The 21,110-nt window shown below is 53.8% G+C and overlaps 6 protein-coding genes across 6 annotated transcripts; 2 read left to right on the top strand and 4 right to left on the bottom strand.

Annotated features, from left to right (window-relative positions):
• Positions 1-1,174: 1,174 nt before the first annotated feature.
• On the bottom strand, positions 1,175-5,644 carry CONPUDRAFT_81582 (uncharacterized protein). The gene is made up of 27 exons (XM_007769348.1): positions 5,458-5,644; positions 5,095-5,392; positions 4,778-5,029; positions 4,610-4,712; positions 4,437-4,555; positions 4,353-4,371; positions 4,282-4,298; positions 4,118-4,227; positions 4,011-4,063; positions 3,942-3,955; positions 3,865-3,886; positions 3,617-3,750; positions 3,524-3,560; positions 3,343-3,471; positions 3,248-3,288; positions 3,088-3,197; positions 2,879-3,021; positions 2,635-2,820; positions 2,477-2,574; positions 2,299-2,417; positions 2,153-2,249; positions 2,004-2,095; positions 1,782-1,947; positions 1,669-1,716; positions 1,546-1,605; positions 1,401-1,478; positions 1,175-1,348 (listed from the first exon to the last, which is right to left on the bottom strand). Exons 1-27 carry the CDS (start codon positions 5,571-5,573, stop codon positions 1,292-1,294), a joined length of 2,718 nt encoding a protein of 905 aa, XP_007767538.1. The 5' UTR covers positions 5,574-5,644; the 3' UTR covers positions 1,175-1,291.
• Positions 5,645-6,535: 891 nt separating this feature from the next.
• On the bottom strand, positions 6,536-7,622 carry CONPUDRAFT_53859 (Nep1-domain-containing protein; the record flags this gene model as incomplete). Its single annotated transcript, XM_007769146.1, has 6 exons — positions 6,536-6,574; positions 6,642-6,826; positions 6,929-6,971; positions 7,037-7,104; positions 7,174-7,315; positions 7,380-7,622. The coding sequence occupies 6 exons, from the start codon at positions 7,620-7,622 to the stop codon at positions 6,536-6,538; spliced, it is 720 nt and encodes a 239-aa protein (XP_007767336.1).
• A 1,082-nt stretch (positions 7,623-8,704) lies between these two features.
• On the bottom strand, positions 8,705-9,575 carry CONPUDRAFT_136589 (uncharacterized protein). The gene is made up of 3 exons (XM_007769595.1): positions 9,516-9,575; positions 8,942-9,455; positions 8,705-8,882 (listed from the first exon to the last, which is right to left on the bottom strand). The coding sequence occupies exons 2-3, from the start codon at positions 9,084-9,086 to the stop codon at positions 8,836-8,838; spliced, it is 192 nt and encodes a 63-aa protein (XP_007767785.1). The 5' UTR covers positions 9,087-9,455; positions 9,516-9,575; the 3' UTR covers positions 8,705-8,835.
• Positions 9,576-10,739: 1,164 nt separating this feature from the next.
• CONPUDRAFT_72298 (uncharacterized protein) lies at positions 10,740-12,943 on the top strand (the record flags this gene model as incomplete). The annotated part of the gene is made up of 6 exons (XM_007769296.1): positions 10,740-11,117; positions 11,610-12,002; positions 12,070-12,179; positions 12,230-12,401; positions 12,445-12,831; positions 12,872-12,943. The coding sequence occupies 6 exons, from the start codon at positions 10,740-10,742 to the stop codon at positions 12,941-12,943; spliced, it is 1,512 nt and encodes a 503-aa protein (XP_007767486.1).
• A 1,474-nt stretch (positions 12,944-14,417) lies between these two features.
• CONPUDRAFT_55148 (uncharacterized protein) lies at positions 14,418-14,789 on the top strand (the record flags this gene model as incomplete). Its single annotated transcript, XM_007769253.1, has 1 exon — positions 14,418-14,789. A coding segment is annotated over one exon (372 nt), but the record flags the coding sequence as incomplete, so codon positions are not given.
• Positions 14,790-18,674: 3,885 nt separating this feature from the next.
• CONPUDRAFT_143543 (uncharacterized protein) lies at positions 18,675-20,699 on the bottom strand (the record flags this gene model as incomplete). The annotated part of the gene is made up of 1 exon (XM_007769597.1): positions 18,675-20,699. The coding sequence occupies one exon, from the start codon at positions 20,697-20,699 to the stop codon at positions 18,921-18,923; it is 1,779 nt and encodes a 592-aa protein (XP_007767787.1). The 3' UTR covers positions 18,675-18,920.
• Between the last annotated feature and the right edge of the window lie 411 nt (positions 20,700-21,110).

A 21,110-nucleotide genomic window follows, 5' to 3' on the forward strand; every position in this document is an offset into this window, starting at 1 on the left:
ATTGCGATAATCATGTACCAGTGTCTGTGCGGGTAGCAAAGCGTACCCAAGACAAACTTGAGCTCAATTTCCCTATCACCACGTTGAAACTCAGATGATACCTGGAGATGTCCGAAAATACAATGTTAGAGCTTGTTAATTTAGCAATTGCGAGCATGAATGGTTATAATAGCAGCATCTAACACCACATCCAAGAGTTTTTGTAACAATTGTTGAAGTTGTATCTCCGTTTCGGACGTTGACGTACAATTCAATGTCGTTGTTTAGTAACCAGAACAATTATTATTACAACAGAAAGGGACGGCAGGGTTACCGAAGGGAGTATTCTAAGCCCGTAAGGAAGTTAAAGGGCTCGCGAAGGACCGATACCAGTGTATCCGGTATCCAGTGGTAAGTTTTGGACGTAGGACAAGACAAAAATCCGGCGGATATAGAGTTGAAGGAAGTTGTGCTACTGAGGCTACTTCGTAATCACAACAATTTAGACGATAGTATGGAATAAAAACATATAGCATCATGATGCACATAGTTCTTGAACTTTGCTGCTGCGATTCTATTAATACAGCGCGTAATCCCACATGGTATCGGGGTACTAGTCTGATGTACTCCGCCATGGATCCTCGTCCAAACTACAGCCACGATAGTGATCGGCATCTAGCGTATGCACTCACATCATTCAAAGGCCGCCGCTTCGTGCGAGTGATGTTGTGAGGCTGGAAATCCTTCGTAGAGGCTTGGACTTGTGGCGGCTCACATGGAACGACCATTTTATCTGAGGTCCTCCCATATTTGCATTACCAGGCTCCAGCGCCCCCTTTCTGCTATAGCAATCGTCTCATCCGAGCCAAGCACTTGGCCACCTTGGAGATCACGCTACAGCATCAAGGGATTGAAGCAGTATCGCCTGTCATAGCCCAGAAGGATATGCTAGACGAAAGGAGGATTAGACAGAGCAGAGTGTTTTGGAGCCTGGGATATAATACCGGGGCGAGAGGAGAATGAGAGGTTGCGGCAGTTGCTTCCGCAGATACTTCGCAGAGCCGAGTGCTCAAGCACTGATCTCAGTTGTACATGCCACCTTTCGATGACATGATACTATAGCAAATCCACCATGTCCCTACTTCCACTCCTCTTTCGTGTCTTTGATATTCTTCCATCCTTCGTGGGCTGCAATCAAACGACGAACACCGGGATTCATTTGAGGTATGCATACAAAAATTCTGAAAAGAAGTGGCCTATGGCATAAAATACATTGATACATTTAGTTCCGTCAAATCGGGGCTTTCATTGACTAGGAAGACCTCCTTGACCAATCAGCCAACCACTGCTCGACATCAGCAGTCGAGCGCTAAAAGGGGGTGTGAATGCGTGTTTCTCACTCCAGAAAAGGATGACAATACCTTGATCCACGCATTGGATGCACGAACGCTGTCCAACATCTGATCGTACGCCATGTTGTATTTCGAGCGGTCCTTATCCTGAAGAGACCGATCAGTGTTTCACATCAACCAGCAAGGCATTATCCGTGAAGGTGAGATACCATACCTTGAAGAAGTCCACGATCACGGCGTAGTCCTCGTCCTTGGTTAGGTTCCGGAAAGTCATCTATAGATGCATCGTGCGATAAGCCTGCGAATAAGCAGAAGGTAACGATCAGCAGGCACTCACAGAGACGATATCTTGTATCTTGTAGCTAGCTGGGAAGCGATCGGAGACCTACACGGGTAAACACAAGTTTAAAAAAACGCTACATAGAAAATATTCATGCGCGACAACTTCACCTCATCGAAGTGCGCCTTCAGGAACTCAGCAGCGCGGCGTCGTGTAGCATTGTTGCTTTGAAGACCCCGGAAGAAGTACATGAGGTCCTGGTCTCTGACAGTCGTGCGCATGTACTCGAGGACCTCCTCGACGAGCTGAGTGTCCTGGACCTGGCATAACGCCAACCTACGGATGCGAGTCAGCACAGCACCTAAGTTACAAAGTATCACGATGGGACTTGCATTGCTGACAAAGTCGTAGCAGGAGGCGTCGCAGCACCTGCATGTACCTTCTTGACGAACTCAAACTCCTTCCTCCCACCGTGTCGCACACCCTGTCCCGCGGCGCTCATAAGTCAGATCGTCATACGAAAGCGAAGAAGTGGACTTACAGCGAGTAGCGTAGGGCGCATGATGTCTGCAGGGATCCCTGAGTCATCTCCGCTTTCCATATAACGCGCGAAGCGTTTCTTCAGCTCTTCAACGACACTGTAGCGCTATCAGATAGTTGTAGAGACGCAGTGAAATAAGTGCATACGAGGTTTCACCGGAAGCAGCGGCCTGTTCTACGGCAGTGCTTCGCAGTTGTATAGTGCTGGGATCGTCGTTGGGACCATTATCGAATCCGAGTTTTTGCACGATAGGTCCAAAGAGGGACTACACAACGACGAATTAAAACGTAGGATGCATAGGCAGATAGACAGCGCGAAACATACCGCGCGGAGCTTGTTCAGGGGCTCGAGCACCTTTGGATTCTCCCACCAAGTTGAGGAAAGAATTTGCAAGTTCAGGGAGATGCTATCCCAAACATAAGCTATAGAACGACATACGCCTGTGTCATGTTCTGAATACAGCCAAGGAAAGATGAACTCACAAGCCTGATCGTTGCGGAGGTTATCAACAGCCGTAAGTGCGGCGCTGACGGTCAGGAAACCGGCCTTGGCGAGCGCAAAGGCGTCGTGTACAAGACCAATCCGGTCGTTGAGTGAGAATATCTCCTCGCCTTTAGCAGCTTCCTTTGTAAGATTGAAGAGACGTTCTTCGGGGTACAGGACGCGGTCTATCATCAGGCGCTTGTGTCAGATATACGACATGGCGAGCAGGAGGTCACAACTCACAGACACCATACGTGCTAGCGTTGAGCTTGTACGGTTTACTGGTATCAAGCGGAATCGTCTTCTCGCGGGTGTCGAGAACGACGGTGTTGTCGACATGGGGCTTCCCAGATTCGTCCACAGTAAGTAGCGCCAAAGGGACGGTCCTGTGTAGCAAATATGCCGCAGTTAGCGTCAATGTGTTACACATAGGGCGTCAGGGGCTGTTGTACCAAATCGTCTCATTATCTTTCGCTTCGGCGTGTCCCGTCTCGAGGAACCGGTCTTGACGGACGGTAATACTATCCTTGTTCTCGGTCACGGTGATGACAGGGAAGCCAATCTATGCTCAGCTGGTAAGCGCCAGCAGCAGTGTTATCGGCAGCGACTCGCCTTCTTGACCCAGTTATCCATCATCTTCGGGATATCAGTGCCTAACAATGAACGGTTGAGATTCTCCATTCTCAACATGAAGTGACATGGACTACCTGTTGCAGTCTGGATGCCATCCCAGAGATCCTTGGTGACGGTGTTCGAATACAAATGCTCCTTGAGGTAGATAGAGACACCCTTGATGAAGCGTTCTTGGCCGACGTAGTTGCAAAGCATCCGTAACACTAAGCAAACACATCAGACATACTCGGTACTGCAGATGCAGGGACAGCATACCCGACGCAGCTTTGGCATACGAAAGACCGTCGAAGATCTGCGGTGATGATATTTGAGGATAATGGCATAGAGAGGAAAGCGAGTGCTGCAGACCTGGTTGACTTGATTCACGTCCGGGCACGGGACTTCAATCGGGTGTGACGATGGTTTCGCATCCAGAATGAGAGCGGAGGCCAGATCCGTGGTGAGGAACTCCGAGTCCACCTTCCACTCGGGATAGAGTCTGGTTGGGAGACCGTGTCACTTGCAAAGTCTCAGTGAGAAAACAGATCTGCGCTTACCTGTCTAGTAACTCCATGAGCGCGCTATCTTCAGGAAGAGGTAAAGATCGGCCAACTCACCTACGATGATATATTCGCCCATCTTGAGATTGATGTCAGTATTTCAATCCAAGGATGGTGGAGTGTGTTCTTCTTACAAATGTAGCGAAACCTGCCAGTATGCTCAGTAAATGCTGCATGGTGTAGAACCTAATGCAAAAACTTACCTTCATTCAGATACAGATTATCCCACCACTCCATCGTCGTGATGTTTCCAAACCTACATTAGTGAGTCAAGACCTACTATCGAATTGGCGAGGAAAAAGCCCCGCACCACATGTGCGCAATCTCATGCGACTGCGTCACGACAATGCGCTTCAGCATGCTCAGCTGGATCTTTTCGGGATCCATGAGGTAGCAGTTCGTCCGTCCTGTGATGAGACCCTACCACGAAGTATCGGTCTCAGTAATCATGGACAAAGCAAGATAGATGCGTACCCAGTTCTCCATAGCACCTAGAATGCGAACATGTTATGTCATCACTGAGTACAGTGGGATGTCGTACTTACCCATGTCGAAGTCGTGCGCCTGAGAGAACCGGATCAAGCTAAGCAAGATGCATTAAACTCGTAGACTAGGACGCGACGGCTTACCGCGAGCGTGTCGAGCTTCGGTAAAGGGTATTCGATGTCGAACACTTCCTCATAGATGGGCAAGACCTTCTCGGTGATCTCAAGTGCATGCTTGGCCTGATGCACAATCTCAGATGTCGCTAGTATGCGCGTATGAGAATCAAGCCGAGAATCGATAAGTTCGCGCGGCTTACTGTACACACGCAGCGGGCGGACCTTCCCGCTCAGTGGGCTCTTGTACGAGCTCTCGAGGCACTTGAACGGTCCGTTGGCGTATGCAACGATGTACGAAGAGATCTGCGCCGGGGCATTCAGCACGCAACACGAGGATATATGCGCGCCAAAGCGCCACTGATACGCACCGGTGGCGTAGTATCGAACCGCGTGATCTTCCACTCGCCGGGCGCCTGCTGGTCCGCGGGCGACATCACCGAAAACAGCTTCGCGACGTTCTCGTCTTTTGCGGCCTCGGCGGCCGGATCGAACGGCCCTTCGGACGCGGCGGACATGTTCGCAAGGCTGACGAGGTGCGCGCGGGAGATCATCGACACGCTGTACGTCGCCTTGAGCGCGGGCTCGTCCCAGCACGGGAACGCCCTGCGCGCGGCGCTGGGCTGCGGTCGCGCGTGTTGAGCTACGAAGACAGACATGTGCATGGAGCCAGCTGGAGGCGGCGTACCTGGAACTGGGTGAGGGTGTAGATCCCCTTCATCCCGTCGTTCTCGGTGAACTCGGACTTGTAGTACCCCAGCAGCGCGCCGGTGAGCTTCCCCGCGAACGCGATGCGCAGCTGCGCCTTCGATCCCGCGGGGAGCGCGCGGGCGAAGGACAGCGTGCCTTCCTCCCACTCGGCGGCAAAGGACTGCGACGTGGGCGTCTGCACGGAGCCCAGTGCGTCCGAGGAGAGGGACGCGTCGATGAGGTCGAGGTCGGTGGTGTTGAACACGAGAGTGGAGGTTTCGGTGGTTACGTCCAAGCTGGGTGGGTTCGTTGCCAGGTGAGATGCAGAGTTCGAGCACTGAGATGATGAGTGGGGGGTTACCTGATCTTCACGATGCCCTGGAACACCTCCTTCTCCAAATCGGTGCGCACGACGAGATCGTAGTGCGTCGGGCGCACATCGGTGGGCAGGCGGTGGCCGTCCTTGGATGCTGCCATCTCCTTATCCAAAGTCACAGGATTCACGATGGATGTCGTTGGAAGTGGTTCAAGGAAGAGTGGGATCCACTATAGACGCACAGAATGACGTTTCATGGTAGATCAGCGCGCCAGAGGACTCGGGACCATGTGCTACGGAGTCAGTGCCAGTCGGTGCCGCCAGGTGCCGCCACCGTTTCGGGTCCGAGATCTGGGGAGATGCCCGGATTGCCATGCACCTTTGCGGGCTTTATTCTGACCAGCATTGGAGGTGTAAAGGGATGAAGGCGGTGGCTATGGGACAGACCCATATAGCGCGCGTTCGTGTAAACTCTCAGAGTTGGAGGCAGCGGGAGGTGCTCAAAGTCAAATCCAAGACGCGTCGACGCGACTCCCGATGATGACAAAGTTCGTCGGTCTTTCGGCACAACAGTCGATCATCGACGCAACTAAAACAGTTTTATAAGTCAAGACAAACGAGCACAATCATCACTCCGAAGCAAGCAAAAAGCCGATAAACAAGCACTATATATTTCGCATCATTACATCTAAAGCCCAGAAACACAAGTTGAGTGCGTTCCTAATGCGAAGGGGGACTTTAGGGCGGTTATTTTTGGTGGTTGATGTTCTACGTGATAATACAGATCTGCGGCTCCGTGCAGCGCAAACGGGGGGCAGTTGAAATGCCATGAGTCGTTCGTGAGATGAGGTGTTGAAAGATGAGCATGAGCGTGAGAATGAGAATGAGAATGAAGTTGAGAATATGAATGAGAATGGAACGAAGTCGATGGGAGTTTTGAGAGGGTTAAAGTTGACAAGGCGATGCGAGCCAATGAGCGAAGAAGGTTAAATGAATGCAGGGGAAGTTTTTGTCGAAGCAGTACAACCCAATTGTCCAACCAGCGTGCACGAAAGAAGAAAAGGAAAGCCAAATAACATGCCGCAAATTAAGGAGAAAAGCCGGGGTGGCGTGGACGCGGCCATCATACGATGTCCCACAGCTCTTCGAGAGCGCAGCAGAACTACATTACCAAACATCGTACATCAGCAACGTCTTCTGCCAACAATGGCAGAAGGGGGCAAACGCACCTTCCCGCACGCGACAGATGCACTGAGCGGGTACTCGCTGATCCCGATCTTTTCGTCTACAAGGTGGTCCGCAAAGTCATCCCGCCCGCGCGCCATGGCACCGATGAAGATCGCGACCGAGTGCGTCTCTGGGAGCGTGGGCAGGTACTTGGATAGCCGTACGGTTGGTGCATCACCCGATAGCGCTGTTGAGATAATAATAACGCGGGGAGACATCACCATCAGCGTTTGATCAGACGGGATCGGAGCCGGGGGCGCAGCAAAGGGATCAAAGGATAGGTACGTACTCAGTTTTATGGTGTTTGGTGGCAGGTGGTCCGTGACGGGGTTCTTCAGAGGAAAAGTAGCCCGATCAGTTAGGGTGCAGAGAAAGAGAGAAGGATCGGATAACGTACTTTGATGACCTTGAGCAGCTTTTCTGGGCCGTTTACGCCCCGTATTGACAGCTTGTGGAGGAGTTGGACTGCGGACGGCAGGTAATCAGGCTAGGCGGAGAGAGGAAAGCTCCAACAGAAGCAGAAAGAAGACGCACCCATGAGACCGCTGAAGCGCTTAAAGGTTCGCGGTATTCTAACGTGGGGGTTGACCTCGATGAGCACACCTTTTGCGGTGTGGATGTACACCTGGAGCAGGCCAGCCTTGTTGAGCGGCGAGTCGAGGAGCGTGAGCAGACACTGATCGCATTGCCCATCCATCATTCATTAATCAACACCTGAAAAAACGCTCGAAAAAACACACCTGATGCGTGATATCAGGTCTTGCGTCCGCGATATCCCTCCCCGTCTTCGCCAAGATCCCCTGATGATCGTCGCAGTTCAACAGCGTATACTTCACCTCGCCCTCACCCCCTCGTCCGCCCTTGCCCTTGCCGCCACTGCTGACACGGTACGCCTCGAGACACGCCTGCTCGAGCACGACGTACAGCCGGCGCTGCGATGCGTTGATTCCGCCTTTCGCGACGTGCGCCTGCACGGGTAGCATGTGCGGGTTCGCCACCTGCGGCACCGGGTTGTTCGTCGCCATCCTACGGGTTTTCGACTGTGGGAGCGGGCGCGTGGGCCTCGGTTCTGATTTTACGCTGGCGGCAGCGGACGCAGTCGTCGGTGCGGTAGTAGTCGCGGTGGGGGAGATGTCGCCCGAGTCGGAGGAATAGTCGGAGGACTGGTCGTCGTGCTGGTGCTGGTGGGAAGAGGGATCGATCTGCATCGTCGACTCCTTCTCGGAGCCTTCCGAGTCCGAACCCTCGCCTCTCAGAACAACGTGGTGGCCCCGCCTTCTCAGCTGACCTTCGTCTACTGGTGTTGACTTGGGCCGGGGTGGCGGGTCGACGGTCTCTGGGTGGTCACGGACGACCTTGAGGATGTGGTGCCGTGCGAGGGCGCGGGAGGCGGTCGAGCCCGAGTGCCGCCGTTGGCGGGTGGGCATGTCTGGTGCGAGCGACATCGTTTTTTGGGGTGATAAGTAGGTTTCGTGTGGTCGTGAGCGATAGAGGGCAGTCGACGTTATAGAATAAAGAAAAAGAAGGTGATTGTAGACTGGCTTGTGCGTCAACGAAACCTGGGGGTCTACGGGGAAGGACGCTCGACAGTGGCTGGCAAGGTGTAGAAAGACAAGGCGCGGGTGGGTCCGAGTCAGCGAGGGTGGTGTGATAAACGGCTACGGGTCGTTCGGCCGTCGTCCCTGCGCGTACACGGCTTTTTTTTGCAAATGTGCTGACCCCAAGGTGGCACCATCGGGTCTTATGTACCCCTCACTCGGACATATGCGTATACGTGGGCAGTTCGTTGCGATTGTGGTGCCTCTCCATCTTTTCCATCGAGCACCCCCAATCTTAGATGGCCCAATGGACTCTCATTTCTTCCCAAGCACCATCATCTAGCCTCACACACGCCCTATCCATTACGGAGGGAGAAGGTTATCTGCACTCTCAGACCGACCCCTTCGGAGCCACTGGGCTGGGCGCAGTTGCTCGTCTAGAGCGAGAGTGGGAATAGCGCCCTTGACGTGAATATTGGGGGCATCCACGGATGGATTAGCGGCACCGTCACTGATGTGTTGTAGAAGCCGGCAACTTATGGTTGAGCATTTGATGAAAAGTTAAAACGGGACTCGTGACGCCTGCGCAGCTCACGCTTCGGGGACGAACGTGGTCATCCAATATCACCGTACATCGAGTACCGACTGCACAAGACCTTCAGAACTCCAGCACATCAAGTTCTATCGATTCGAAGGTGTAAGGATCTATATGATAACACCGGTCAATTGAGATCTCCTATCGAAACCCACTTGAACAACCATACCAGTCCGTGAAGCATGTGCGGGGTCGCATTCTCGTCGAGAACTCCAAGAACATTCCGAGAGCGGTGCGAGAAGCCGAGCTCTACCGCGGATGGAGGTAACAACCAACCAGATTGAACCCTTTGTACGCACGGTGGGGAGCTTCATGAAGTCATCGAGAGGCACGCTGAGAAGAAACGCTGGCGAGAAGTCGACGTGTGGGGTTTATACATTGCCAGTGGCGATCAGCGGTTCGCACCGCTGGGAAGCTCGAGCACTGGGAAGGCGGTACCCCCGGGCGAGAGCAAGAGAGCATTTTGTGAAGGCAGCAGAAAACCAGGAGTAGGTCTGCGCAGCGCAGGGTCGCGGAAACCACTTCACAACATGTGTGTGCTGTGCCTGCCCGCGACACATTTTCACCTTTGACTGACGCGCAGAACCTTGTCGAGGTTCTTCGCCAGGACAACGCTGGTTCACCACGCCCACGCGATTACCTAGGGCTCAGCTATCTGTGTCGGGACGGCTTCACGCCGAGTCCTGATAGTGCAAGAGTGGGAAGTCTAATCGTGTTGAGTAGAGTATAGGCTTTTTACTCACCACCACCGCCCGTGAACGTTCGAACGCCCGAGCGCTCTCATCTGAGGTCGTCGATGTGAACGGCGGGAGATAAGCAAGGCCAAAGAGCTTCACGGGCGTTACCGGCCCCGTCTCCATCAGAATCAGATTCCTGCCAAACACGGCCCTCACGGGCATACCTGGATCCGAAGTTCCTAAGTAAGGTAGCCCTCCGTCATGTAAGAGTGGCTCTGGGGTGACATTTTTGTTAGCGTCGGTCTGCGACTTCCCATACCTACTAGTAAGCTACCAGCAGCGCTTGCCAAAAGAATCTCTTCACATTATCATAGAGCATACAGCAACTCCATGGCTCAGAGAGCCAATTCTTATAAACATATAGCTCTAACCGTGCTTGGGCTGGTGTATAAGTGGCATGCAGTGGTTTGATGTGCGGCCACTTGCAAGTTCTGTCATCATCAAACCAATACTTAACTACTGACAAGAAATTTGAATACCAATCGGGGATGACTATGAATATGACAGCCATCCTAAAACACGAGATTCGAAAGGCAGACAACTTCATCACCTGAACTGATCTCTCATTGGATGATGAGACGTAACGGTTGAATAATGGCAAAGGCAAAGAGGTCGGAACGGCAGGTCGATGCGGAGCGGGGTCACGAATGTTGAACGGACTTGATCCGGACTCTATTTACGTACATGACTCATAGTAGTTTAGTAATGCACACAGTGCATCAGTCAGCATACGCTTACTCATACGAGTACTAAATATAGACAACCAATAGCATAACTAACTCACCTACGTTACATGCATTACAGTCACAGTCACTCTCTAGTATATAAGCCAGTACTGTAGCGCTCTCTCAATCTAAGTCTTTCTCTCCTGAACGACTACCATCGCTACCAGCTCTACCAAGCTACAAAGCCTCCAAGCAAACCCAACAGGTGAGTACGTGAAGCCCGATGCGTGCGCTAATGCGCCGCTTCCATTTCACAGGTTATGAGCCCCGTGGGGCATGAACCGTCGCTTAGCGTTTAGACGCTGCGAGGTCCACTGAGCTACAGCTTGGCGTTTACGCCGCTGGCTCGAATCGCTACAGCTTGGCATTCGTGCCGCTGGCGAAAAGCCGTAAAGGCTAGGGGGCCGCCAGGCTGGCACAAAGTGCCGCCAGGTTGGTTCAACCCACGTCTCACCTGGCTTGTCGTTGTATGCGTCCAGAACGCTGACGACAGTGTCCAACAGATATGTCTTCCAACACCAAAGCCAACAACACCTTCTCCGCGACGAACGTCTTCAGCGGGTTGCACGTTGAAGAGTGGGCTTTGTCCATGCTCCACTACTGCCGTTCTGAGGGCTGTGGTATCGCACTCGACCCTAGGCCGGTTGCCCTCGCTACGGGTACCGCCGAAGAGATGGCCGAGAGGAACAAGGAGATAAAGGAGTGGGATGCCAAGGACATGCAGGCCAGGGGAAAAATCGGCTTCAAAGTCGACCCCCACGTCTGGTCCAAGGTCGAGGAAGCAGCGACAAGTACGACGGTCTCCGTGAAAACGGCGTCGGAAATCCTCGCCTTCCTCAAGTCCGAGTACGGCGTCCAGAAGTGCGGTGTCACCGAGGCTTTCGTCGAGATGGGCAAGCTCCTTCGCACTGGGATACCCTCGACGGGCAACCCCAATCATCACCTCGACGTCTTCTACCGCACCGCCCAGCGCCTTAACACGCTGAGCGGCTTCACCGTCAACCTTCCCACCAACGTCCACTCCTATCGCTCAGGAGTTCTCTGCGATCAGCAGCTTGCGCTGCTTCTTATGTGCGCGCTCCCCGAATCGTATCGCGCGGTCAGGGAGCACTTCAACAACGAGGTGACGGCGGTCAAGAACCTCTCCCTCGTCGACCTCCGCGATGCAATCTTGCGTCATCAGGCGCAGCTCGCAAACCAGCACAAGACCCCTGGACACCAGTCCAAGGGCAAGCAGCGCGCCACTGGCGAACGCCCATACGAAGGGCCCGTCGCATCCGCGCAGCCAGCGCAGGGCGGCAAGCCGAAAGGCAAGCCGCAGTGGTCTCAGCAGCAGCAGCAGGCGGGCCCTTCGGGGCAGCAGCAGCAGTGGCAGCCAAAGCCGAAAGGCCAAGGCTCCAAGCAGAAGAAACGCGGCGGTCGCAACTACGACCGGTCTGGCAAGCGCGACGCGCATGCCGCCAACGGCACGGTGCACTTCGCACAGTCCGCCGACCGCTACACCCCTGTCGACCAGCGGGAATACTTCCCAGCTCCCAGGGAACTGCCGCCGCTGCCGCCTATGCAGGAATCAGTCCGGGATCCGCGCCTCCTTCCTAACCAGTCGGGGCAGCGTTTCCAAGGGACCGGCGCGTCGAACAACTTTGGCATCCACCAGGCACTTGATCGCGCACGAGAAACGGCTAGCCTTCACGGCTCGATACGCCCACTCGTCGAAGATGTCCGGACCGAAGTTCAACGCGAGATGCTCGAAGAGCGTTTGAGAGAGGTATCTCCCTCTACTGGCTATCGTCTTTATCGACAGAGCCTAATCGATGATGTTACCTCTATTTTAGGAACCATCGATGGAGATTGCCGAGACGCCGCAAGGCAGTCCAACTCCAACCGAGCGGACGATTCAGGAGCCAATAGCTCCCGAAGCGTCTCGCCGGGACCTTCAAATAAGGTTGGCAGAGATGCAGGCACGGAGTCACAACCACCGCTTACGGTATCTAGGTTGGGCCCCAAACCCCTCAGCCGCCGACTGGGGTCTCAGCGACGTTCTGCAACCACCGCCAACGTCGACTTTGTCGACACCGGCTCATCCGCCGAACCCGACGTCAACGACCTCGAGTTGAGATCAGTCGCCGATGGACTTTCATACGGCACCGAGTTCCTCACAGGCCCAGTCAGCCTCGAGTCAGAGCTACCATACAGCTCCTCGAAACCAGACGTTCTTCGGGCTACCACCCAGCGACGAGTCCAGCGTCGAGGATCTTCCTCCGCGGCCCGTTCACCCGGAACCAGTCTCGCCGAACGCCTCAGCGGAGACACTCGTGGACCCACCTCCGCGTCCCCTACCGAACTTCCACTGCAACATATGCAGGGGGAGGTACTGCCGAATGCCCGAGGACCACGTCCTACTCAGCTTCGGACTTCGGCTCTCGCGAGCCGAGATTCGACGAGTCCGCAAGGCAGACGGGATTCCAACGGGACAGAGGCCGAGAGGACTCCAAGCCGATCGCCTGCAGGATGCGGCGGGAGAACTCGGGGTACCAAGCGAGATATTCGGGTGGCCCAGGAGGAGACAGGAGGAATGGATGAGGGAGCTCACCGAGGTGCGCCGACGCGGCGCATTTCAGGAACTCATGGAGGCAGATCCGCACGGTCCAACTCGCCACAACCCCGCCGCGATACTCCATCAGGGTCTTCAGCACCCAGGCGCGATAGCCCGCTGGCGCCATCAAGTCCATCAAGAGAACGCTCCGTTTCACTTGGAGCGAACTCGATCAGCCCCCTCATTGAGGGTTACGGATCGCGATCTGCGACTTCTGAGGCAAGGGAACGTCCATCGGAGGCATACCTTGCCGGCGAACCCGAGGACTACGATGGATGGAGCGACGAGGGCGGAGTAATGGACTCGCTTGAACGAGCGTACGAGGCAGGCAACCCGTACCTGAATAAATCGTACGTCCCTATCCCCTCTAGTGAAACAAACGTACACGCTGACGGTCACTCATTGAAACCGTACATAGAACGTAGCGTACTTGTATCATCTAGAGTAGCATTGGACAATGGACACGTTTGCGTCTGTGCATCATCCACCTCTGCATGCACTAAGTGTAAGGGAAAGTCTCAAGCCGGGACAGCCTACTGGCTGCTTGATTCTGGTGCTACGGATCATTACACATTCGATCGAAATGATTTTGTCGAGATCCAAAAGCTTACCAAAAGGCAGCAATTCCCCGTTAAAACGGCGACCGGCACGACACACGTAACACATAAAGGGACGTGTATGATAAAACACACCAATTCTAAAGGTGTTCAGGTGGTTAGTCGCCTCTACCCGGTTTACCTGATGCCGGAGCTTAACCAGCGATTATTATCGCTGGGGTCATTTTTGAAGGACGGACTGTCTGTATCAGGCAGCGCAGAGACCGTCCTAATCATCTCCGCCAACGGCACAGAAGAATTCTGTTGCACGCGGCGTAACACTAGCCCTGAGGACACACTCTTCGGGCTCAGAGTTGTCGTGCAAAACATTGCCGACACTCAACTTCATTCAGTCTATTACGTTGATTACAACGTTGCCCATCTTCGTTTTGCGCATCCCTCGCCCGAGGTATTGTCCAAAATGAGGAAACACGTCACCGGCTATCCACCGGACACGGAGATATTGAGTAAACCTCTATCGCCGTTGTGTAAGGGATGTGCGGAAGGCAAGATGCCGGACAGGCACTATGCTAGGAACTCTGATCGCGCAGGAGCATTCCTCGATCTAGTTCATTCCGACGTTAAATCCTACCCGACAAAGTCGTACCACGGACAGCACTACGCGCTGATCCTCATGGACGATCACTCTTCGTACGCATGGGTCTACCTAATCGCAGAAAAATCAACCGTGATCAAATGCGTTAGGGACTGGCTCGCGTTACTGAAGACCCAGTACGGCACTACACCAAAAACCTGGATGTCGGACTCAGGGGGAGAATACACGTCTAAAGCATTCTACGACATGTTATCCGAAAATGGCATCACGAATATGCGGTCAGTGCCGCATGTGCCTAAGGAAAACGGTCGTGCAGAACGTCTCATCCGCACACTTTCGGACAAGGCCCTCGCTATGTCAAAACAAGCGTGCCTGCCGGAATCCTGGTGGTGTTACGCCGTCATGCACGCAGTCACCGTATACAACCAAACTCCGATGCGCAGACTCGAATGGCAAACACCATGGCAGGTCGCACGGGGCGAGGTTCCTGACGTCTCAAAGTTCAGGGTCTTCGGATGCGGAGCATACGTTTTCCTACCAGAAGCGTACCGCAAAGACAAATTAGATTCCCATTCCAAATTAATGACGTATATTGGAAATGCGGATGGCGGGCATGGATGGAAATTCATGCGGCGCGATAATTCCACCTTCATTGCTGCCCACGCCGTGTTCAATGAACTAATGTTTCCTCGATGCGCGGAACAACCGATCCCTCAGGCCACGCGGATACACATCCCAGCGGCTGAGGATCTCGATCACATGGATCCTCACGTTACGAGTAGCTGGGATCCTATTCCCACTATTCCGGGAACAAACATTCCCAAACGTAAAGGTTCTTCTTCCAACCCAAAACCTTCTTATCAGACGCCGAGCTATGATGACGACGGTTATCAATCGGAAGAGAGACCGAACAGCTCACGCGTCCCGGCTCGTAGGCCAGCACCGCAAGTGCAAGCTGCTCCTATAGTGCCACAGGCACCGGTCCCGGCAGGGCCGAGGAGATCAACCCGAGTACCGGTTCCTACCACTCGTCAGGAAAACAATTCCATAGTTGGTGACACAGCTTCCCAACGAGCGCGAGCACAGGATAGACAGGTGACCGCGGACCGCCGAACATCTGCCTTAACAAGAGGCGGTAGGCGGGGCGGCCAGCCACAACCATCACGAGGACAGGCAAATACGCCAAGCTCTCAGCCACCTTCGGCATCACAGCCCGGTGCGACTACTGAGCAGTCTGATCCACGCAATACGCGGCAAAACAATGGACCTGTCGTCCCTCCACGCCACGAGTATGAGGGCGAACTATCGCCCGCCCATGAGCCCTTAATATTACCGGGCATGGATGAGGCTGAACTCGGCTGAGAAGGGGGAGAATTAGTGTCATATGCCTCTCTGATGGCAATGGCCGTTCCAAGCGACTCCGTTCGCGATTGGAAATACGAGGATTTCAAGCGTCTACCAGCCGAACAACGAGCTGAATGGGACGCGGCGCGAGCAGACGAGATGGAGGCTCTCGTAAAGCGCCACGTGTTCGAGATAACCACCCTGCCCAAAGGGCGTAAACTGGTGGAAAGTAGATGGGTCCATGACGTAAAGTCAGATGGACGCAAAAAGGCGCGCATAGTGGCCAAAGGCTTCTCTCAAATCGAGGGAGTCGACTACGAGTTAGTCTTCGCACCAGTTGTCCGTTTTGAGACCGTTCGCATCATGCTAGCACTCGCCGCACTAGAGAACTGGCACATAGCAGCTCTTGATGTCCGGAACGCATACCTCTACGGAGAATTGGAAGAGGAGATTTACATGCGACCGCCGCCGGGCTATGAATTGCCCCCTGGCCAAGTTTACCGACTCTACAAGGCCTTGTATGGCCTTAAACAGGCCGGACGTCAATGGTGGAAAATCCTCCAAGACTCCATGATAGAGTTGGGCTTCGTGCAATTACAAAGCGACGCCGGAGTCTATGTATACCGTCACTCCAAGACGCGTTGCATAGTTATCGTCTATGTGGACGATGGTCTTTTCTGTAGTAAAGACAGAGCGCTGGTGGAGCAGCTCAAGGCCAAGTTCATGAAGAAGTGGGAATGTCGAGACCTGGGGGAGGTCAGCGAGTTTCTTCGGATGAAGATTCAGCGTAAAGGATCGAAGGTCATCCTAGACCAACGAGACTACCTGCATAAGGTGCTTGAGCGCTGCAAAATGCTAGACTGCCATGCGGTCGCTACTCCACTCCCAGAGGGCTACAACCCTACCCCTAACACGGGTAAGCCAGATCCAGGGCGCACAAAGCGCTACCGTCAGATTATCGGCTCACTACTCTACCTGACACTCGGAACGCGACCTGACATCTGTTTCGCTGTGAATCAGCTTGCGCAGTTCAGCCAGAACCCGACGGCAGATCATTTGAATCACGCCCTCTATATCTGCAGATATTTGAAGGGAACATCAAAGTATTCTCTGATCTACGACGGTGTCACTGGTGAAGGACTACACGCGTATGCCGATGCCAGCCACGCAGACAACAAAGTCACGCGCGTCTCCACGTCCGGTCATTTCTATAAGCTAGCAAGTGGTGCTGTCACATGGACATCACACAAGCAGAAATCCGCCGTCGGCAGCACAGTCGAGGCAGAGTACATCGCCATGGCGGGTTGCACCTTACAAGGCAAATGGATCCGCAACATGTTCCTAGAGATGGGTTACAATATGACAGAACCTACTCTCATCAGCAATGACAATCAGGGCGCGGTTAACAACGCGAACAATCCCATTACCAGTCAACGCACCAAGCACATTGACACCGCCTTCCACATTACACGTCAGTATGTCGAAGAAGGACGGTTCAGAGTCGAATGGCTGAAAGGGGAGGATAACCCTGCTGATCTTCTTACGAAAAACTTGGGCCGTGTCAAAATTGAAAAGTTTAGGCCCTATTATGGCTTAGTCTTCAACAACGCCTAGTCCTCTATCGTCTAGCACGCTACCACGCACTATTCGAGGGGGAGTGTTGAATGGACTTGATCCGGACTCTATTTACGTACATGACTCATAGTAGTTTAGTAATGCACACAGTGCATCAGTCAGCATACGCTTACTCATACGAGTACTAAATATAGACAACCAATAGCATAACTAACTCACCTACGTTACATGCATTACAGTCACAGTCACTCTCTAGTATATAAGCCAGTACTGTAGCGCTCTCTCAATCTAAGTCTTTCTCTCCTGAACGACTACCATCGCTACCAGCTCTACCAAGCTACAAAGCCTCCAAGCAAACCCAACAGGTGAGTACGTGAAGCCCGATGCGTGCGCTAATGCGCTGCTTCCATTTCACAACGAACTTCATGCCTCGCGTGATATCCTGAAAACAAAAATTATCTTGCTAGGATGCAAGTCATTGATGTCAGGGTATGCGTTACATAAAATTAGTACGAGAGGAGAGATCAAACGCTTGTCGAACACCAAAGACGAACGATAGAGACAGGGGTTATTCACCGAAAACGGGCACGGAGCGATGACGGAAAAACGGGATGCGGACCGCGGAGGCAACCGGACCGGGAAGAACGCAGGTTAGGCAAAACTTCTTCGTTATACCTGTCTCCCTTCGGATCCAGGAACGGGTGATCGGGCCGTTGCTCCGCATCAACCCTTTGATGCTGTACCTTTGTAGTGGTGTACTCTCGTTCGAAGGCTGGAAATATCTTATATATCTGACGAACATACAGCCTATTGCTGTCGTGTTTTCCGTAATCTTCCTATGGCGCTTATGAACTCATCTTCTTATGATCCCTCTGGTGATTATGCACACAGGTCAAGCGAAACGCGATTTTTCGCCATCATTATGCAAAAGCAATATACAAGCATTCATACCTTCGACATCGGTGCTGCTAGCCTGATACCAATTCGAACTATCCCATTCGATGGCGAATTCGAGCCCGGTTGTGATGCTCGTTTGTACTTCGGCGGATCATCCGAGTCTCAGCATCCCCCTCATCTATTAGCAGGCTTGCCCTCCGGAACGGTAAACCTCCTCTGGATAGGCAAAAGACAGACTGTAGAATCACAGAACGGGAGAAGATCTGGATACACCGGGCTCGGATATCGTATATGGTCTGCCCTGAGGGTGAGTTAATTGAGTAACGTTTACTCAAATACTAAACAACACAATGCACAGGAATCCTTTATTTTTCCACGTGCCCACGACTCTGGATATATATTTGCTTCATCTGTTATAGAAAATCAACAATCTCAAATAAGGTCGGAAGACAAGGCTACTAGTACTATCCTCAGCTCCGTACACATGAAAAGAGTCTGTCTGCGGCGCCAAGTATCAAGCGATCAATCCCAAGATCACGCTGTCAGCTTGACTTTCCCAGCACCCAAGGACGAATTTCAGACGGCAGAACCCTGCGATAAACCTTTTACCTCGGATACTGTTCATGCTTCGAACGTTGATACAAGAACGTGGACAAATGTCATGTCACGATTGATGGAGGATGGGTTCGGGTAGGGTCGAGGCGCATTTGCTGGTTACCTCAACGCTATAGGTCAGTCGACGATACCCTAGCGGTGTTTGCAAATCGGGTTATTTTCAATGCGAGAGGCGCAGGCACGACCTACGGGAAAACGCAGATAGTCATCCACCTCAAGGAAGCTGAAATCCATTATTACGACGATTAAAACACTTTTAGCTATCGCATTGAATGTATTTGATCAGATGTTGTGTTGTATACTAGCCTATTCACGATGTACCTTATTATACAAAGCCGAAGTATTTATGCTGCTAAATAGTACGCTCAAGCTGGTGTGATAATTTAAAAGAGGAGGAAATCCGTCGAGACGTCGCATGGTACACGCCTCGACGTCAGTGCCAAATATCGAGTGGGCGCGAAATTTCTGTCTAGCAAACCCAGCTATACCACTCAAGATGCGCACGCTTCAAATACGCACGCGCCCAGGCCCTTTACCCACCCTAACCTCCACCCCCCGCAACTCCTCCAGCGCCGCGCGCTCCTCGTCCCGCAAATGGCTCTCCCGCCGGATCTCCAGCTGCTCGAGCGCGAAGCCGCACGCGACGCGGCGCGCGAGGCACGGTGCGAGCAGCGTGAGGCCTTTCTGCGGGAGGGGGCGGCCCCGCATGTCTTTCACGCCGATGTACTCGGCGGCGCCGAAGCGGAGGAAGTCGATGTCGTCGAGGGCGAGGGATTTTAAGGAGGGGAGGAGCGCTGTGTAGGAGCTGGTGATGGTGATGGTGCTGTCGCCGCTCGGCTCAGAGGGGCGGGGATAGGGGTGCAAAGCCGCGACGATGTCTTCGAGCCGGACTTTGCATGTGCGGAGGTAGCGCACGCGGGGTGTCGCAGCGAGGATGGTGCGTAGCGTCGCGGGTGAGACGACCTCGCTGCCGCCGCCGCCGTCGCTGCGCGGGGCCGGGTCGTGTCTCCCCGCGCTGATGTCCAGCGAGACGACGTCGGCGACGGGGAAGAGCCGTGCGACGGCGCTGAGGAGGCGCGGCGCGGGCATGAGGGCGTGCGCGCTGGCGAAGAGGCCGGGGTGGCTGAGGTCAGCGCGCGCGGCGCACCGGCTGTCGGAGGTGGTGATGCGCTCGCGGAGGGCGGAGAGCGTTCCGGGGGAGTCGGATGGAGGCGCGTTTGGGTAGGGGGCGGGGGTTGCGCCGAAGTAGAAGGTGGAGCTCGTGCCAGAGTCCCAGACTTTTCTGCGTGTGCTGATGCCGAGGGCGGTGTGGTAGGCGGATAGATCGAGCGGGGTGTCTGGGTTTTTGAATTTGTTGCTCTGTGACTGCCCGAGGACGTGATGTGCCAGGAAGATGTCTCGGAGGGGCGGGAAGCCGTTAGACAGGGATTCGTAATATGGCCATCGAGGAGGTTCGATGCCGATGTATTCGAGAGGGTCACGAAGGTGAAGTGCCTCTATAAAGTGCTGACACAAATCTATAGGATCTTCGAGATTGAGACGGGCGAGTCGCGGAAGGTAAATTCGATGTCCCGACAGATCGCCGAGGGCCGCCATTGTCCGAGATAGCGAAAGCTCGCGGAGGTTATGCATACCGTCCAGCATCGAAGGGCTTATCGCAAGTGGAGGTGCATTGTAAATGTGCAGGCGCTTGAGCTGAGGCGCGTTAGGCAGAGCGGCTTCAGCATCCGTGGGCCCATGCACACTCCTAATCAAAGAGTCGTGGTAATGTAAGCTGAGCGACTCGAGCATGCGGGGCTCAGCAGACAGTCCTCTGTTGATTCTGGACATGAGGTCGGGGAGCGTTTCAGCAGTCACTGGCACAACGAGCTCCCTGATGCGTCCCAGATGCATTGTGACCACGTTGCTGAGGTCGATATATGCATCCTCCTCAGGCTCGAGCCCGCCCATCACCTCACACCTGCGGCGTTGTTTTGATAGGCGTTCTAGGTACTTGGGATGCGGCAGAGTAGAGATGCTGAGGGGTAGTGTGTCCGCACGAGCGAGCATGGTTTTCGTGTAGAACCATGCGCCGGGGAGGCGGCACCAAAGTGAGGGAGTTGAGAGTGCGACGGAGCGCCAGTAGCGGCAGACGAGGGTGACCTGGCTCCAGTCCCGTATGCAGGAGAGGTCACAGCGGTGCTCATGCCATGGAGACCAAGTGGGGTCGTGAGCCTGCGCGATGCATTCTGCGAAGATTGCGGAGAGGAGTTCTGGGGGCAGAGACTCGGAGGTTGATGGAGCCATGCTGGGAGTGCTCTGGAAGGTGAATAGTTAGTGAAGGACAGCAGGTTATCAGGAGGTCCATCAGATAGATTAGGAGATTCTCCTGTTTCAGCAGTCTCTAGACTATTCCCCCTTGTTGAGTATCGTGCACTGCGAGTTCTGTGTCAGATCGACCCATTCGCAGACGTGGGATTCGTGAGGTGAGATGAGGGGTTTTTATGAGGGACCTGAGACCTTAACAAGAGTACAGGGAGAGATACCTTTGTTAAACTCAAAGCCTAACAAAGAGATTTCTCTTGTGCCCAAGCTATGCTGCCTTGGCCCCTGTGCGTTGTGCGATGAACCAGGATGCAGCCCGAGGGGTTCGGCTAATCGACCGACATGTCTGCCGGTCCAGAAAGAAATGTGAACGCAGACGACACTGTCTTCTAT

This window comes from Coniophora puteana (assembly GCF_000271625.1).
Source record: "Coniophora puteana RWD-64-598 SS2 unplaced genomic scaffold CONPUscaffold_5, whole genome shotgun sequence".
NCBI lineage: Eukaryota > Fungi > Basidiomycota > Agaricomycetes > Boletales > Coniophoraceae > Coniophora > Coniophora puteana.

What these genes read in the sequence shown, in the direction of transcription:
- CONPUDRAFT_81582 (XM_007769348.1), bottom strand. Translation starts at nt 5,573, where the DNA reads ATGGCAGCATCCAAGGACGGCCACCGCCTGCCCACCGATGTGCGCCCG. An exon ending in CGCTAGCACGTATGGTGTCT is followed by an intron (nt 2,821 to 2,878) that starts GTGAGTTGTGAC and finishes GCCTGATGATAG; the next exon opens with ACCGCGTCCTGTACCCCGAA. An exon ending in TGAAGGCGCACTTCGATGAG is followed by an intron (nt 1,717 to 1,781) that starts GTGAAGTTGTCG and finishes TTACCCGTGTAG; the next exon opens with GTCTCCGATCGCTTCCCAGC.
- CONPUDRAFT_136589 (XM_007769595.1), bottom strand. Translation starts at nt 9,086, where the DNA reads ATGAAGCTCCCCACCGTGCGTACAAAGGGTTCAATCTGGTTGGTTGTT. An exon ending in CGCACATGCTTCACGGACTG is followed by an intron (nt 8,883 to 8,941) that starts GTATGGTTGTTC and finishes GTTATCATATAG; the next exon opens with ATCCTTACACCTTCGAATCG.